Genomic DNA, 17,645 nt, shown 5'->3' on the forward strand with positions numbered 1-17,645 from the left:
AGACAGACAGACAGACAGACAGACAGACAGACAGACAGACAGACAGACAGACAGACAGACAGACAGACAGACAGAGACAGAGCGAGAGGTACCAATGCTGAAGTCACAGAGGAGAGTTAGACTACATGAGAAGCATCTGGAAGCTTGCAAAATCCCAAACCCAATTATTTCCAGGAATTACATAATGATATCCCTCCATTTATTCATTGGCTTTCTACATGTGTTCAGCTGTGTTCAAGCACTCAGGGACAGAAAGAACACAATGGTGACAGAATAACTAGGTTGCTGTAGTGGCACATACATGCAGTACCAGTCAAAAGTTTGGACACACCTACTCATTCAAGGGTTTTTCTTTATTTGTAAGACATCAAAACTATGAAATAACACATATGGAATCATGTAGCAACCAAATAAAAGTGTTATACAAATCAAAATATATTTTATTTTTGAGATTCTTTAAAGTAGCCACCCCTTTGCCTTGACAGCTTTGCCATGTTAAAAGTTAATTTTAGATTTTTGGTTCCAACCGCCGTGTCTTTGTGAGACGCAGAGTAGGTGAACAGATGATCTACACATTTGTGGTTCCCACCTTGAAGCATGGAGGAGGTGTGATGGTGCTTTGCTGGTGACACTCAATGATTTATTTAGAATTCAAGGCATACTTAACTAGCATGGCTACCACAGCATTCTGCAGTGATATGCCACCCAATCTGGTTTGCGCTTAGTGGGACTATCATTTATTTTCAACAGGACAATGACCCAACACACTTCCAGGCTGTGTAAGGGCTAGTTGACCAAGAAGGAGAGTGATGGAGTGCTGCATCAGATGACCTGGCCTCCACAATCACCCGACCTCAACCAAATTGAGATGGTTTGGGATGAGTTGGACCGCAGAGTGAAGGAAAAGCAGCCAACAAGTGCTCAACATATGTGGGAACTCCTTCAAGACTGTTGGAAAAGTATACCTTATGAAGCTGGTTGAGAGAATGCCAAGAGTGTGCAAAGCTGTCATCAAGGCAAAGGGTGGCTACTTTGAAGAATCTAAAATATATTTTGATTTGTTGAATACTTTTTTGCTTACTACATTATTCCATATGTGTTATTTCATAGTTTTGATGTCGCCACTATTATTCTACAATGTAGAAAATAGTAAAAATAAAGAAAAACCCTTGAATGAGAAGGTGTCCAAACTTTTGACTGGTACTGTATATACTGTTGTAACGAGTACGCTAGGAGTCGGGAGTGAATTTAATAATAAATGAAACATGGAACAAAACAAGAAACACGAGTAGCGTACAGACATATAACACAGGAACAGAATCAATATCGCCTGGGGAAAGAACCAAAGGGACTGACAGATATACTGTAGGGGAGGTAATCAGGAAGGTGATGAAGCGCAGGTGTGCGTAACGATGGTGGCAGGTGTGCGTAATAATGAACAAACTGGCGACAAACGAGCGCCAGAGAGGGGGAGCGGGAGTAGACGTGACAACTGTCTAAAACACAGGAACATAAAATATGAATGGCATCTTAAAAAAAAAAAGAATACCGTATGTTATGCTGTTTTGTTATCAGGATTATACTCTATGGATCCCAATGACATTCCGCTCATTCACGAAGGTCATCAGCCCAAGGTACAGAATGCACGGAGTAAATTCACACGTGTTTTTATAATTGATGTGTAGATCAAATACAGTAATCTGGACGATGCCCAGCTCAGGTGTCAGGGGTGAGAGGTGACAACTGGGCCGCGTTCAATTGCAAAACGTTCTCGAACGCTCCAAATAGAAATACCATGAATAGAGCCGACGCGATTCCTTATTCTACATGTCAGACAGGCATGTTGGTTCCACATAGCATATTTCTAGCTGAACGTTCAAAAACAGCGCGCTCTACTGAACGTACCCCTGATGCCAGAGGGAGGTGCAGGGAGGGAGGGGCACAGAGTGAAGATGCACAGCTGGTCATCTAGACACGATACCTGATACCTCCCTCGACACCCTCGCCGTGTTCAGCAGGATGCAACGTTTTGGAACATGCAGATAGAAATATGCTATGTAGAACAAAACATGCCTTTCCGACGTAGAAGGAATCACGTCAGCTCTATTCATGGGATTTCTATCTGCAACGTTCTAGAACATTTTGAAACTGAACGTGGCCCCAGGGGAATGCAAAATCTGTAACTCTGTACCCTCACTTCCTGTCCTGCACCAAAATACCTCCCCACGTGGGAACGAATAAGTTGGCATGAGGGAGATATCCAGTAGCTTCCACAAACATCTCTAGGAAGAACTTTTAAATACATATACACTAAATTTAGATATTTTCTATCTTTTCTATATACATTTTATTGACATGTGCAACAGACATGTTGAATTTGAGCGTTTTCTTTAGCCTCTCTGGAGTGTCACGTGGCCAGGGTTTTGACTTTTCTGACTTTTCTATTCGTTACGTAGCAACAGGCAAGCTCAATCAAGCACTGATAAAGTATTTGAAATAATTTCAAGAGCATTTGAACCTAGGTCTGATCTGCAACAATCAACAATCTCCAACCTACTTGTGTTTTTTTATTTCTCCTCAGCATTCACGTGTGTGGCCAGCTTTAGCTGTGTTAAACTGTCGTGTCCTCAATTTGAGATTACCACCATCCATTGTGGGATTATATTCCCCAGGGAGAGTTTTAAACGTCAACTGGCAGAATTTAAAGGGGAGAGGCAGAACAGATGCTTTAACAGCGGCTCAGAGGAACATTTTGATCCTCTCATGTGGAATGTTCCAGAATGGAAGTCACGTCGGAAGCTCTTGTAACCTTCAGTAAATCACTGACCAGTGGCTAAAGAGACCACTGAGTGACTGACTTTCCTACCTTTCAGCTGCTCCAGTTGTGCATAGGTATGTAATTGGTTTCAAATCTCTATTGGCAGCCTTTCAGGACCGGAACTAAAGCATTACGACTAATGGCCAGGTGGCCAAAGAGACAGACAGACTTACTCACTGACAGACAACCGTCTCAGCTGTTTACAGTAGTCCACTGCTATGTATTTATTGTACTCGCTGTGAACCTAGAGGTCTCTGAACATTCATCAGGACCTTTTGAAGAATATCTGACCCCAATGGGTGTATCCTGCCAATTCCAGAAGAAGAGAGTAACCTAGGTTTAGCAGTTCTTCTTCTGGGTTACTATGGTTCAACACAACATGAGAGAGATATAGATAGCCTACCTGTGCAGCTAGGGGAGAGCTCTACAACTGGGAAACAACAGTTCGTTCTGAGTCATTCTCTCACTTAAAATATTGAGATCTGGTGGATAATAGAGAGAGATCCAAATTGAGCAGCAGCTGCTGGAAAAATGTACTCCTACAAATATCGAAATTTACATGGTTTTAGAGTGAAGTACATTGGAAAAAACAAACGAAAAACTGCAAGACTGAACGGGAGACAAAACAAGCAGCAAACGATGAAGATGAGCTTGTGTAAAAGTATATTTTTATAAAATGGTGCAGTTAGCTTAGCTAGCTGGATTGTTTACCAGTTGTTAGGGACTCTCCTAAAAGAAGCTAGCTAACAAAACATAGCTAGTTAACAACACAACAGAAAGACAAAAAGACAAAAGACAAAGGATATCAAAGTAAAACAGTTCTCTAAAGACACTGGGGACAATAATGCAAGAAACAACGATGTTTTGGAAAAGGTAGGCTTCTATTGCAATATTGTAGTCAACATCACCAGCATTGTAATGGAAATTGTTTACCCACCAGACATCTAGATGGGGAAAACTAAGAAAATGTTCAAAGGTTTGATGGGAAAGCAGACCCCAACAGCCTCTGTGACACAGCAAGAAGCTTTCTGTGTCACTCTACCTACCTCACCTGCAGCAGACAGAGCCAAGGACATGCCTACAACACCAAGAACACCTAATATGCAACGTTTCCACAACACCCTCTCCCTAGTTGAAGCAGAGGTCATAGAACTCAGAGAGAACAAGCTTCAAGAGGATGACACTGTTCAGCAACTAAAAGGAGAGATGAAACAGTTCAGGGAGGAGAGCAGAGCATCTATTGCTAAATTAGAAAGCAGAATGGACAAACTGAGTCAGACAAATGATGACCTCAGAGACCATCTGAGCACAACAAGAGAGAAGCTAGAGCAGAGAGAGAGGTACATTGACACCCTCAACCAACAGCTAGTCATTATGTCCTCTGCATCTAGACAACATGTCCACCAGCTTGGTACAACACAGGCAGAACCTGAGACCAGCATAACCAGCATGGCATCCACCACACAGCCTGATGACACTGCACCAGGTCAACCTACTGGCCTCCCAGTCTGCTCCAGCCCAGGTGAACCTACCGGCCTCCCAATCCAGCCCAGGTGAACCTACCGGCCTCCCAGTCTGCTCCAGCCCAGGTCAGCCTACCAGTCTGCTCCAGCCCAGGTCAGCCTACCAGCCTCCCAGTCTGCTCCAGCCCAGGTGAACCTACCAGCCTCCCAGTCTGCTCAAGCCCAGGTCAGCCTACCAGTCTGCTCCAGCCCAGGTCAGCCTACCAGCCTCCCAGTCTGCTCCAGCCCAGGTGAACCTACCAGCCTCTCAGTCTGCTCCAGCCCAGGTGAACCTACCGGCCTCCCAGTCTGCTCCAGCCCAGGTCAGCCTACCAGTCTGCTCCAGCCCAGGTCAGCCTACCAGCCTCCCAGTCTGCTCCAGCCCAGGTGAACCTACCGGTCTCCCAGTCTGCTCAAGCCCAGGTCAGCCTACCAGTCTGCTCCAGCCCAGGTCAGTCTACCAGCCTCCCAGTCTGCTCAAGCCCAGGTGAACCTACCAGCCTCCCAGTCTGCTCAAGCCCAGGTCAGCCTACCAGTCTGCTCCAGCCCAGGTCAGCCTACCAGCCTCCCAGTCTGCTCCAGCCCAGGTGAACCTACCGGCCTCCCAGTCTGCTCAAGCCCAGGTCAGCCTACCAGTCTGCTCCAGCCCAGGTCAGCCTACCAGCCTCCCAGTCTGCTCCAGCCCAGGTGAACCTACCGGCCTACCAGTCTGCTCCAGCCCAGGTCAACCTATCAGCCTCCTAGTTTGCTCCACCCATACAACCACCCACAACTGCAGTCCTTATCAATTCAAATGGGAAGTTCTTGGTCCAGGAAAGATTACTCCCTTGACACCAGGTGTATAACTTCTGTATAAGATTGACATCCCCAAGAAATTACATTCGTGCCAAAGGTGAAAATGTATCTGGGGCAGTGAGAAGAGTGGCAGAGCGTTCCCAACAATCAATATAGTTGTGTCCATCCTCCTACCAAGAAAATACTTCCCGGGACAGTTGATCGACAAAATAAAGCAGATCACTGTGGACTGTGCCTCACTGCTCAATGTCATAATGGCTCACCATTCCACTCTGACATGCGAACACTTACAATGCCTTCGGAATGTATTCAGACCCCTTTACTTTTTTCTACATTTTGTTACGTTACAGCCTTAAATCTAAAATTGATTAAATCGTTCCCCCCCCTCAATCTACAAACAATACCACATAATGACAAAAAAAAAAAAACAGGTTTATACATTTTTGCAAATTTTTGCTAACATACAGTGGTTCTTCCTTTAAAAGTTTTGAGCTTATGCCGCGACCGTTTGTGGTAGATGGTGGCAGATTGTGGTAAATTGCGTCATTCTGGCAACAATGGCGGACACTTAAATAATGTGCCATAGAATTCTGTGGCATCCCACAAACTGTGCTGCAGTTCGCCTCAACTTTTAAAGTAAGAACCACTGTAAGCATTCAGACTCTTTACTCAGTACTTTGTTGAAGCACCGTTGGCAGCGATTACAGCATTGAGTCTGCTTGGACATGACGCTACCCGTTTTCGCCTTGTCAGTATGGGTAATTATGTGTAGATTGCTGAGGGAAATGTTTTATTTAATCCATTTAATCCAGAATATGGCTGTAACGTAACAAAATGTGGAAAAAGTCAAGGGGTCTGAATACTTTGCGAAGGCACTGTATACTATAATGTACACCTTGATCAGGACAGTGTCGGAACCTTTGCTAAGGACCTAAAGGATGCAACACTTCACCCCAGCAGCAAAGGCCCCACCATCCCCAGGAGAGAAAAGCCAGACACGGATTATTACAGCACAGCTCTACAAACATAGCAATGATTTACCAGACCAGACCCCCCCCCCCCCCCCTCATGACAGCACGACCAAACCTGGCCCATCACAACACAGCACTACTAGACCCGGCCTATCACAACACAGCACTACTAGACCCGGCCCATCACAGCACAGTACTGACCACTACTCTAGGGTCGGGCAGAGCACTGTCCTTCAGAGAAGTGCACCACATGATGCAGTCCACATCATGTATAATTCAGATCATCAGCCTACAGACACAGAGTAGGTGAACAGATGATCTCCGCATGTGTGGTTCCCACCTTGAAGCATGGAGGTGGTGTGATGGTGCTTTGCTGGTGACACTCAATGATTTATTTAGAATTCAAGGCATACTTAACTAGCATGGCTACCACAGCATTCTGCAGTGATATGCCACCCAATCTGGTTTGCGCTTAGTGGGACTATCATTTATTTTCAACAGGACAATGACCCAACACACCTCCAGGCTGTGTAATGGCTATTTGACCAAGAAGGAGAGTGATGGAGTGCTGCATCAGATGACCTGGCCTCCACAATCACCCGACCTTAACCCAATTGAGATGATTTGGGATGAGTTGGACTGCAGAGTGAAGGAAAAGCAGCCAACAAGTGCTCAGCATATGTGGCAACTCCTTCAAGACTGTTGGAAAAGCATTCCAGGTGAACCTGGTTGAGAGAATGCCAAGAGTGTGCAAAGCCGTCATCAAGGCAAAGGGTGGCTACTTTGAAGAATCTCAAAACCAAAATGTATTTTGGTTACTACATTTTTTTGGTTACTACATGACTCCATATGTGTTATTTCATAGTTTTGATGTCTTCACTGTTATTCTACAATGTAGAAAATAGTAAAAATGAAGAAAACCCCTTGAATGAGTTGGTGTAGATAAGGGCAGGTTAAAATAAAAACATTACAGTCAGTGTATGAATCAGATGGATTTTTTTTATTTAACCTTTATTTAACATATGAATGTAGTGGAAATTAGCTGACTTTGTGTGTCCAAACGTTTGACCTGCTGGTCCGTAATTGTCTGTGTCAGCACGTGGTCCTGTGTATCGACAAATGTAGTAGTCATATTTGATCACTATTTAATTAAATATCGATTTGTAGCAAACTTTAAAATAATTAACTGTGGGAATCGAACTTGATCATAATAAGCACAATTTAAAGTGCAAATATGCACAATTTAGAGCCCAAAATGGCTGACAAAAAAAGTTTGGCTGTTCTGGCAATCATACATAGGCTTTCTAGGGAAGACCAGGGCTTATGGCACCGCTAGGTTGCTACGAGGTAGCCGACCAGTAGAGCTCATGACTTTATGCTCCAGACCAGACATTGGGGGCCTGGTTATGGCAAATCTGTTAGTCGATGACTTGGCAAACAACCACTGGTTGATGCTTGCAACATCTGAGCAGGGGAATGCTACAATGGTGCATTCAAGACAACTGGGAACTGAAAAATACGAGGTCAAATCATGATATCAGTGATCTTCAGGTCGGAAAGTCAGAGCTCTAGAAAGAGACACGAGTTCCTGAGTTGGAATTCCGAGTTGGATGACCGTTCAAAACGATTTTTGCCAGTCGGAGATAGTTTTTTTTCTGAGTTCCTAGTTGTCTTGTATGCACTGAAGTCAGAGATTTCGGAGTTCCGAGTTATTTTGAATGCGGTATTGGCGCCTGGCTACACAGGCGTCTGTTGGTGGGAGCAAGCAGTGTGGATTCCTCTCTAAGGACGGTATTTGATGGTGACAACCTGCTGCTTCAGAGGACCAAAAAGAGAACACTTTCTTTACCATATATTTGTCTTTATATAATAGTTAAAATAGGAAGAAATAATTTAAGCTGTTTTTAGATTGACGTTGTGTCACAACTTCCGCCGAAATCGGTCCCTCTCCTTGTTCGGGCGGCGTTCAGCGGTCGACGTCACCGGCCTTCTAGCCATCGCCGATCCATTTTTCATTTTCCAATTGTTTTGTCTTTGTTTTACACACCTGGTTTCAATTCCCCAATTACCAGTTCATTATTTAACCCTCTGTTTTCCCCATGGTTTTTGTGCGTGATTGTTTTATGTATGTTCGGTCCGTTATTGTGGGCTCAGTATTACGACATGTTATTGGAATATTTCAGTAAAGTTACTTGTGTTACTCATCTCTGCTGTCCTGCGCCTGACTCTGCACCACTACAGAATCCCGCACCTCAAAAATGGAGTCAGCAGGAGCAGACAACCCTCCTTTGGCGATCGAGGAGTGCGTCCAGCAGCAGGCGACCATGTTGCAACGTTTTGGCACCGCCATGGATCGCGTGCTGCAGACGATGGCCTGATGGGAGACAGGAAAGAGTTCTTCCAGCGCCTCCACCAGCACCACTACAACAGGCACCACTGTTCACCCCTCCTTCACCCGGTCCCAGTGGGATTCGGCTCGCGCTCCCGAGGGAGTATGATGGGACGGCTCCCGGATGCCAGGGGTTCCTACTCCAGCTGGAACTCTACCTGGTGACCATCCACCCGGCTCCTTCGGGACGTGAGAGCGTGTCCGCCCTCGTCTCCTGTCTCCCAGGGAAAGCCCTGGAGTGGGCCAACGCCGTATGGGGGGAAGGAGAAGCGCTGTTGGACCATTACGCGGAGTTCACCCGCCGCTTTCGGGCAGTTTTCGACCACCCGCCTGAGGGTAGAGCGGTGGGTGAACGTATGTTCCACCTGAGGCAGGGGACGAGGAGCACACAGGAGTTTGCCTTGGACTTCCGGACCCTGGCCGCCAGCGCGGGATGAAACGACAGGGCCCTGATCGATCACTACCGGTGCAGTCTGCGTGAGGACGTCCGTCGGGAGTTGGCCTGCAGGGACACCACTCTCACGTTTGACCAGCTGGTGGACCTTTCCATCCGGCTGGATACCCTGCTGGCTACCCGCGGACGTCCGGATCAGGGCCTGTCAGTTCCATTCCCCAGCACCTCCGCTCCGACGCCCATGGAGCTGGGAGGTGCTGCACTTAGGGCGACCGGAGGAGGGGCCGTTCCCTGTACCATCTGTGGCCGCAGAGGGCACACTGCTGGTCGGTGCTGAGGAGGTTCCTCTGGGAGTCGAGGCAGCAGGCAGGGCACTCTCGTGTCACCCCATGTGAGTCGGCACCAGGCTCACTCAGAGCCCCCTGTTGCTCACAGAGTTTTCCCCGCATTCCCAGCATAAGGCGCTTGTAGATTCAGGTGCAGCTGGGAATTTTATTGACAGATCATTTGCCCATAGTTTAGGGATCCCCCTTGTTCCTGTGGATATGCCCTTCCCTGTGCACGCCCTAGATAGTCGACCATTAGGGTCAGGGATAATTAGGTAGGCCACCGCTCCACTGGGCATGGTTACGCAGGGGGGTCACAAGGAGAGAATTTGTTTTTTCCTTATTGATTCTCCTGCATTTCCCGTGGTGCTGGGCCTAGCAACTGAGGGCTTTCTAGGGGTGGTCACGAAAGTGCTCGGGGAGGTGTTTACAGGTTTCCGTCGGTGCTACTACGGTGGAAAGTCCAGACCAGGTCTCCACCGTGCACATCCCCTCTGAATATGCCAATTTGGCTCTCGCCTTCTGTAAGAAGAGGGCGACTCAATTACCACCCCATCGACGGGGCGATAGTGCGATAAATCTCCTGGTAGACGCAGCACTTCCCAGGAGTCACGTGTATCCCCTGTAACTGTCACGACACCTAAGGAGGGTGGCGCCCCTCCTCGCCCGGGTGGCGCTCGGCGTCGCCGGCCTACTAGCTGCCACTGATCTATGTTTCACGTTCTGTTAGTTAGGTCTAGGTTAGTTACGCACCTGTTTTGTATTAGTTGTTAGTGGGGAGGGGTATTTAGGCTAGCTAGTTAGGTTTGTGGGTTGTGCGGGATTGTTTGTTGTCAGGGTTACGTTGCTGATGAGGGTTTGTGTTTTTCTTCTCGAGGAATTATATTTGGGCTGCGTCCCTGGTTTTCTTTTATAGAGGGTGGTGCCTTTTATTTTGCACACCCTGCACTCCGTTCTTGTTATTTTTCCGTGCGAATATTTATTAAAGTTTATTCCCGGAATCATCTGTCTCCTGCGCCTGACTCCACCTCTCCTGATTCCTCAAGCCACCCATTGTGACAATAACGTACTTTCAGACCACTGAAACACCACCTGATGTGGTGGAAGTTGTCGAACCAGATCAGAACGCCTTCGAGGACCACCTTCAGGCACGGTTTTGACCAGGTAAAAATGATTGTCCTCTGTTCATATATTTTCTGGCCCTCCAAGAGATATGTAAGAAATGTATTTGTAATATGAAATATAAATTGTATTTATTCCTGTTATCAATCAAGGTGAGACTGAACATCGACAAGGCGCAGGAGAAACAGAAGGACAGCTCCTGGAACAGAATCAAGAAGGGGACCAAGTGCTACGATATCCGGGCGAATTACTTGGTTTGGAAGAAGGATGAAAGGAAGGTGAGACCTGGGAAACGTTGCTGCTCTTTTGCTTCTAGCTTGGGTCACCATCTGTTAAGGTGAATATTAAAAAAAATCTCAGAACTATTTGCATTTGCACACAAAATAACCTGAAGCTAGTTTTAGTTTCCCTAACACTGATATTTTTCTGTCTTCGTAGGGCTACCTCGATGGAAGCTCACAATCTTCTCCAGTTGGACGGTCGACCACAAAGCCCTGACACCCTACACTTCGGTGAAGCCCAATAGACAAAGTATGTTAAGCTTTGGTTGACATTTGAGAAAGCAAGAAATGGCAGTTAGGCTGAGCTTATAAAAATGTACCTCTACAATTTACCTCTCTAAATGACTTTAGGACCATCGACTGTCCAAGACCCCAGGAGGTATCCCATCCACCAGAACCAGTGAGTTCGGATCAGTCTGATTCGCTGTGCTCTGAGTCGGAGGGGGACCAGCTTGAGGTAGGCTATACCTTCCAAAAGTACATATCTCCCATTTATAACACAGTAATAATCCATCACATTTTCTCACAGTAAAGTGTATCCTGTGTGTTTGCTTGTTTACGTCTCTGTCTCCTACCCTGTTCCCTTTAACTCTGCTCCTGTTCTCCAGGACCTAGAGTTTCTGCCCAACACCCGACGGGGATCCACCTGATTCCTTATTTCATATACTGTTATTGTTATTGTCATGATCTGCTAAGAAGGTTTTCTATCATACTGGGTACAAAATATGTGAGATACACAGACTAACTAAAACACTAGCACTGCAAACACTCAGAACAAAGAGAGCAGCAGTGCCTGGATTTTGCAGTCTCCCTCTTCAAGTCCCCCTTCCAAGACTGGCTGCCTGTTGAGAACAAGTGACAGGCAGAACCTCCCACCCACACAGCAACCACACACCATAATTCAGTATTTTAGTCTGATTGCCATGTGAGTGTACAAAAATAAACAATCTGTGAAAATAAATTAATGACACAACTGTACCAAAAAATATCACACTTTTTGCCCACAAGGAGACGGGGAACATTATTTGGCATGACAGCTCAGATGTCTTTTTTTGTTGTTGTTACCCGAGCTACAGATATCTGTCCACTAATACAGGACTAGTAAAGGCCCAGTGCACTACTTTTGTGATTTTTCAGGGGGTGCTGCAGCAACCTCAGCACCCCTACTTCCCACGGATATGCAAGGAATCCTTTTATATCCTATTGCCCCGGTGATTGGCTGTGTAGGCTATTGTACCACTTAGATTATAGGACCTGGGACAGGTCTCTAAGGTAACATGAGATGTGGGAGGATGAAGAGAGTAAGATGACGTTGGGACAATGACCTAGGGTCATTTTTTGCATTTGATTTTGCCAGAGGACTACCAGGTGCTGAATGTAAAGGGATGCCTGGCTCTGGCTTAAATTTACTTACTGAGACATTAATAGGCCCATAGTTTTAGCAAGATGGTCACGTTTTTCCATTACTTTCTGACTTAAACAATAAATAATCCACTGGGCAAAAACGCAATGAATCAACGTTATTTGTACGTCATTTCAACCCAAAATAATATATGTGATGACGCTGAAGTAATGTGGAAAACGGATTGGATTTGGAAAAAAAAGTCCGTATTTTTTTCTGTAACTTTCAACTTAAATCCAACGACATGGTGACATTGTTTGTTAATTTCACGTTAGTTGACAACTCAACCAACTGTAAATCATAACTGGACGTTGAACTGACATATGTGCCCAGTGGAAAACAATCGAATAATAAACTTCTTTGAAAGACAAAAAAAAATCGATGGTGAGTAATGTTGAGCGAAATATAAAAAACGCATACCTTTTCACTGGAGTTTTTATTTCACCAATTGTGCGCACGAGATAACTGTTTCGACAAACCCATTCAACAACCAAGCAGTAGCATCCACACATGCAAAACACTTACCGGTTTGTATCGTGAGATCATCACTTTCCAAGAGCGACGGTTGTGGACTCCAGTCCTCGAGTGCAACAAAAAGCCAACATAAACAGATGATTTTCAATCAAGAAGTAGGTTAGTTATTTTAGTGGACCACAAAATAATCTCAGGTACTATGCATCTTCTCTCTTGTTCATCTTGTCTTGACTGAGCATCCAACCAACTAAAAAAAGAAAAACATTCGGAAAGAAACAAACAATTAGTCACGTCTGTTCTGGTTTTAAACGCAGCTAGAGTCCATCACGTCCACAAACAAAGGGAACTTGGTTAAACTGACAGAAACGATTGATGGATGCCGTGACCGTCTGGGCAAAGACAGTACACTATAAAGATAGGCAGAAACTGCTTCTCCAATAGAAAATCCCGATCACGCTTGTAGGCGATGTCATAGCGACGTTGGCTAATTAAGCTCATGCGCAGAAAACGTCGTGCGAATTGCGCATGTGCATGCCGTCAAATTAATGGCACTTCTTCGATATAACGTTGCTTTTGACGATAAAGAAAACGAGTCAGTTTGTCACTTTCACGAGGTTGGAGTAACAACATGTTCACCTACTTAAGACATTGGCTCGAATCTAGGTTGTGGCTTTTCGATTTCGAGAAAATTAACAACTAAGGAAGAATGTTTCACTTCTCTTATTGACTTCTCTAACCGCAAATCCCAGCCTGGTCTGCTTCGCAAGCGTTCACCCAAGTCTCTCGATGTTGCGCCTCTGGGTTTAGAAACTCTGTGATTTGGGAGTCAGACACTTCTTTTGCCGGGATCTGGCCAGTGGCCACATTCCTGAAACTGTGTACAGAGGAGGCAGCGCGAGACACCATTTCAAGGCTACCTTCTGCTTTAGTATGAGCCGTCGACTACTGTACAAAAAACGGTCGATCTGATGCATACACACAAAAGGCTCTGTAGTTACGTAGCCTATGCCAGCCCACCACATTTTAAAATGAACTGAACGTCATTGCCTGAGCGTTGCTATTACATCACCGCCTGGTGAGCAAGCATGCAATCCTACATGAACTACTTAATTTACAGAAGCAATTAATTGTAGAAGCGATTTCATATAGGCTACAATAATAATGATTAATGTCTTATTAATCAAAATCAGTGGATGATTGAACATTTACTCATACAATATTTTAACTAAACTACACAGGCTGAATAGACAGATTGAATTAGGTTTAGGCAAGGGTTTGTGTGCTCCCGCATTGTAAATGGCACAAGACAAGTGTTCAGTTAACCCATTGAGGGAGACCGTAACAATTAGGCCGACTGTGATTCAATAATGTCAGAAGAGACGAGAAGACCCTCGCCACGGAACTGGGTCGACCCCGCCTACCACAGGTTTTCCAGACAGACAAGCGATGGGCAGAGCGGGGTTTGTATAGGCTTTAGCTCAGTGGGTTCACCTGGACGTGTCCAGTACAAAAACGTTTGGAACGTTGCAGATAGAAATGCCATGAATAGAAATGCCATGATTCCTTAAAATCGGAGAAGCATGTTTGTTCTACATAATCAGTGGCGATTTTAGCATGTAAATCTTGGTGGGGCAAATTATTTTTTTTTGCTGATGCATGGCAGCAAAGCCACTACACAACATAATTCACAAAACAATACATTAATTGTAGTATAACGGTGACCACAAACTGTTACAGGCTGACTACACCGCTCGTTAGCGAGCGTTGCAAAATAAATTTAGAAATCCATATTATTAAATTATTGCACCCACACTACTCGCGCCCGCCAACGAGCATCTGTGTTGCCAAGGGCTAAAATAGAAGTCAGTTCTATTTCTGACGCAGATCGCGCTGCAAGTCCTGCCTCTCCCATCTCCTCATTGGTTTATAGAAGCAGGTACACACGTGCCATCTCCTCATTGGTTATACCCACGTGGATGACTGAAAGACGAACGAGGTCGGTGGCGGTAAAGCACCTAATTTATGAAAGTTGCCAATTGCAATATAAAGTCAAGAGAAAAAAAAAGCCTGGAAGGAGGAGAGATGACTAGAAACAATTCGGTTGACCGTTTTATGTGTGGATTAATTGGCGGAGTAGAGGACCTTGTGCATTTCAGGTAAAATAACAACTCAATGTTTATATCCCAGGACACATTAGCTAGCAACAGCAAGCTAGCTAAATAGGACAAATTAGCTAGCAAGTGCAAGCTAACTAGCTAAATTGCCATAAATGTTTAATGCTTTTCGACCTGTCCCCAAATTAATATAATTGTTTCAGAGTTTGTTTTGATGTTTTAACGTGCGTGTCGTGATCGCGTTTGGTGTGGGGGGACAAAATCAATTTATGCACGATGGCGCACGCGCGCAGCCGGTTTGGGTTCCGTGTAGGACCTATACAAAGCTGTCCCAACAACAGAGCTTTCTTTTCAACACCATGGAGTGAATCCTTACCGCTGCTGCACCTGGCAATCAGTGCAACCTTGTCTGGCAACATTGCTCATATGGCTGACTTGCTTAAACAAATCTCGTTTTGACTGACAATTGGGATGTACAAACTATGGCATAAGGGGACGACGAGCATATAAGAGGCAATCCGTAATCTCGATAAGACATTAATGAGCGAGCTAGGACGGACGTAGTCAATATAACTATTTTTCAGCACTTTTGAAATGTACAGCGACAGAATTCTGAACATGGGCCGTTCTTACAGTATTCTCCCGGTACACCAAGTCAGAACCGTAGGATAAATAAAGGGGGCATATAAGCAGACAATGAAAGCTCTTACAATAGTCAATGATTACATTTCTCTAAAACAGACTTTAGGCTACATGCTCACCACCATGTCAGAACAGTAGGCTAAGTTATGAGGGAGAAAGGGACCAAATTATTAGGGTGACGCACAAGGGCTACTAAAATCTTACAACACAACATACACTTAGTATTACTTTCTTAGCTACAGTATACATATCTCCCCGGCATATTACATCATTTATGCAGCAGCATACAATACATTTTTGGACTCACCTTGTTGTGCTGTGCTCACTTGAACAGGAAGGTGGCGCGGCGGTCCTAGTGGGCAAATTTTGTCATCAAAGTCTGGCAGTCTCTGGATTTATGGTGCTTTCAAGACAACTGGGAATTCAGAAAAAAACAAGGTTGAATCATGACGTCAGTGATCTTCAGGTCAGAGCTCTAGAAAGAGGCCGAGTTCCTGACTTGGAACTCTGAGTTGGATGACTATTCAAAACGTATTTTCCCAATCTGAGCTGTTTTTTTCATGAGTTCCCAGTTGTATTGGACTCACTGAAGTCTGGGATTTCCCAGTTCCGAGTCTCCAGTTGTTTTGAACATGGCAAAAGTCATGCTGGATTGACAGCATGGCCAATGTATTCAACCTTTTCTGGCCCACTGTGTTGAATGTTTTTCCTTTTAAACTGGGAATAGAGACCCTTAAACCCAGACCTGGACCACACACCCACTCCACTGAATAGCAGGCTAGTGATTGCTTTGCAACGCTTGCAGTTAGCCACTGTTTTCTTCCAAACCACTCATTGTTGAATTTGCGATTTGCAACTTGCTGTGTAATGTTTATGCCCAATGGCCAATGAGTACCGCTATGTTTTATCTATAATTGCTCTTCATATGACAATGATTGAAAAGGATTTTCCAGTAGATTGTTGACGTGATTGATGATGATGACAGCTTGTCTATTTAAAAAATAAAATTCACCTTTATTTAACTAGGCAAGTCAGTTAAGAACAAATTCTTATTTACAATGACAGCCTTCCACCAGCCAAACCTGGACGACGCTGGGCCAATTTTGCACTGCCCTATGGGACTCCCAATCACGGCTGGTTGTGATACAGACTGGATTCAAACCAGGGTGTCTGTAGTGACACCTCAAGCACTGAGATGCAGTGCCTTAGACCGCTGCGCCACTCGGGAGCCTAGCTTGCTAGCTAATATTTTGAAAGTATGATGTTGACATGATCAGTCCAATCAAAGCTACGGTCGATATAACGTGATTTGACATTTTATCTGCGGCCAATGACCTTGAGCCTTCTTGGATGGGCACTTCTAATGTAACTCTATGGCAGCACCCAAGGGGCTTGAATTTTTGAGCTCTCAGAACACTGAACCAATCACGGCGCAACTAAAGAATATTACCAACCCCTACGCTCCGTATTTTCCACTAGCTGCCCCACCACCACAGAAAGCACTGAGCTAGGCTGAAACACCTGCATTTTGGAGATGCCTTACTCAAGAAAGCAAAAAAGAGACCATGTTTGTATGCGGCTTTATTAACTCAATTCTATATAAAAAAAAAAATTACGTTGTTTGCAAACTGATATGTGACACGTATTAATGTCAAAATAACATGCAAAACAGGCACACCTGTTTTTTAGCTAAACAGGTGGGGCTCTTATTAACTAGTTAACTAGTTAACCAATGTCTAGTCCTAGCTGATGGAGCTCGGACACACACACACACACACACACACACACACACACACACACACACACACGCTGGTCCTCCATTGTGACCCTTCTTCCCAAGCACCTCTGTGCTGTGAGACTGTTCGATTATTCTGTGCCACCAGGACCACAATAATTTGCCCCCTCTCTGATTGTCCGAGTGTGACCGCCTTCCCATAGTGTACTGCAGCCAGTGTTGCCAGAACTGCCACTACCTGGAATTCCCACCGGCTAGGTACGAGGTCGTCAAGGTTCTCATTAGTAGCTTTGAGAAAATTCTTGTATATTATGTTCTCCCAAGGGGCTTTGCCTTTGTTGGACCAACCTTGCCAGGCAGGCTCATACTCTTGAGGGGGTGGTTCTGCTTCAGTGTGTCTCTAACCGTGTTCATCTTTCTGTCTTGGCTGCGTAGGCTACTTGCAGTAGGCCTATAAAACAGGTGGGAAGGTCGATCAGATGGTTGTCTAGGATATAGGGTTGGGCACTGTTCCATGATGATAGGATAATAAATGAATAAACTAAATATTTGTAATTTATTTTAAAATGTATATCCCATATCTGAGCAAAAGTGAAGACTCTCACAACTCCTGCTCGCAGACACACATTTGCATCATTTTTATTGCTCAGTCACTTAACTAACACATTTCCAATCACACA

The 17,645-nt window shown here is 45.0% G+C and overlaps 1 protein-coding gene across 7 annotated transcripts in view; it reads right to left on the reverse strand.

Moving 5' to 3' along the window:
* Positions 1–12,896, reverse strand: part of LOC115197051 (ATP-binding cassette sub-family C member 8-like) — a 126,020-nt gene extending 113,124 nt beyond the window's left edge. For 5 of the 7 annotated variants that reach the window (XM_029758192.1, XM_029758197.1, XM_029758196.1 and 2 more), the window contains exon 1: positions 10,932–11,007. In XM_029758192.1, the coding sequence (XP_029614052.1) occupies positions 10,932–10,955 (24 nt within the window). In that variant the 5' untranslated portion in view covers positions 10,956–11,007. Of the gene's footprint in view, positions 1–10,931; positions 11,008–12,525 lie in introns of those variants that run through there. The other 2 variants (XM_029758193.1, XM_029758195.1) reach the window with 1 other exon arrangement.
* Positions 12,897–17,645: the final 4,749 nt, after the last annotated feature.

The sequence above is a fragment of the Salmo trutta genome, chromosome 7 (genome assembly GCF_901001165.1).
Source record: "Salmo trutta chromosome 7, fSalTru1.1, whole genome shotgun sequence".
Classification (NCBI taxonomy): domain Eukaryota; kingdom Metazoa; phylum Chordata; class Actinopteri; order Salmoniformes; family Salmonidae; genus Salmo; species Salmo trutta.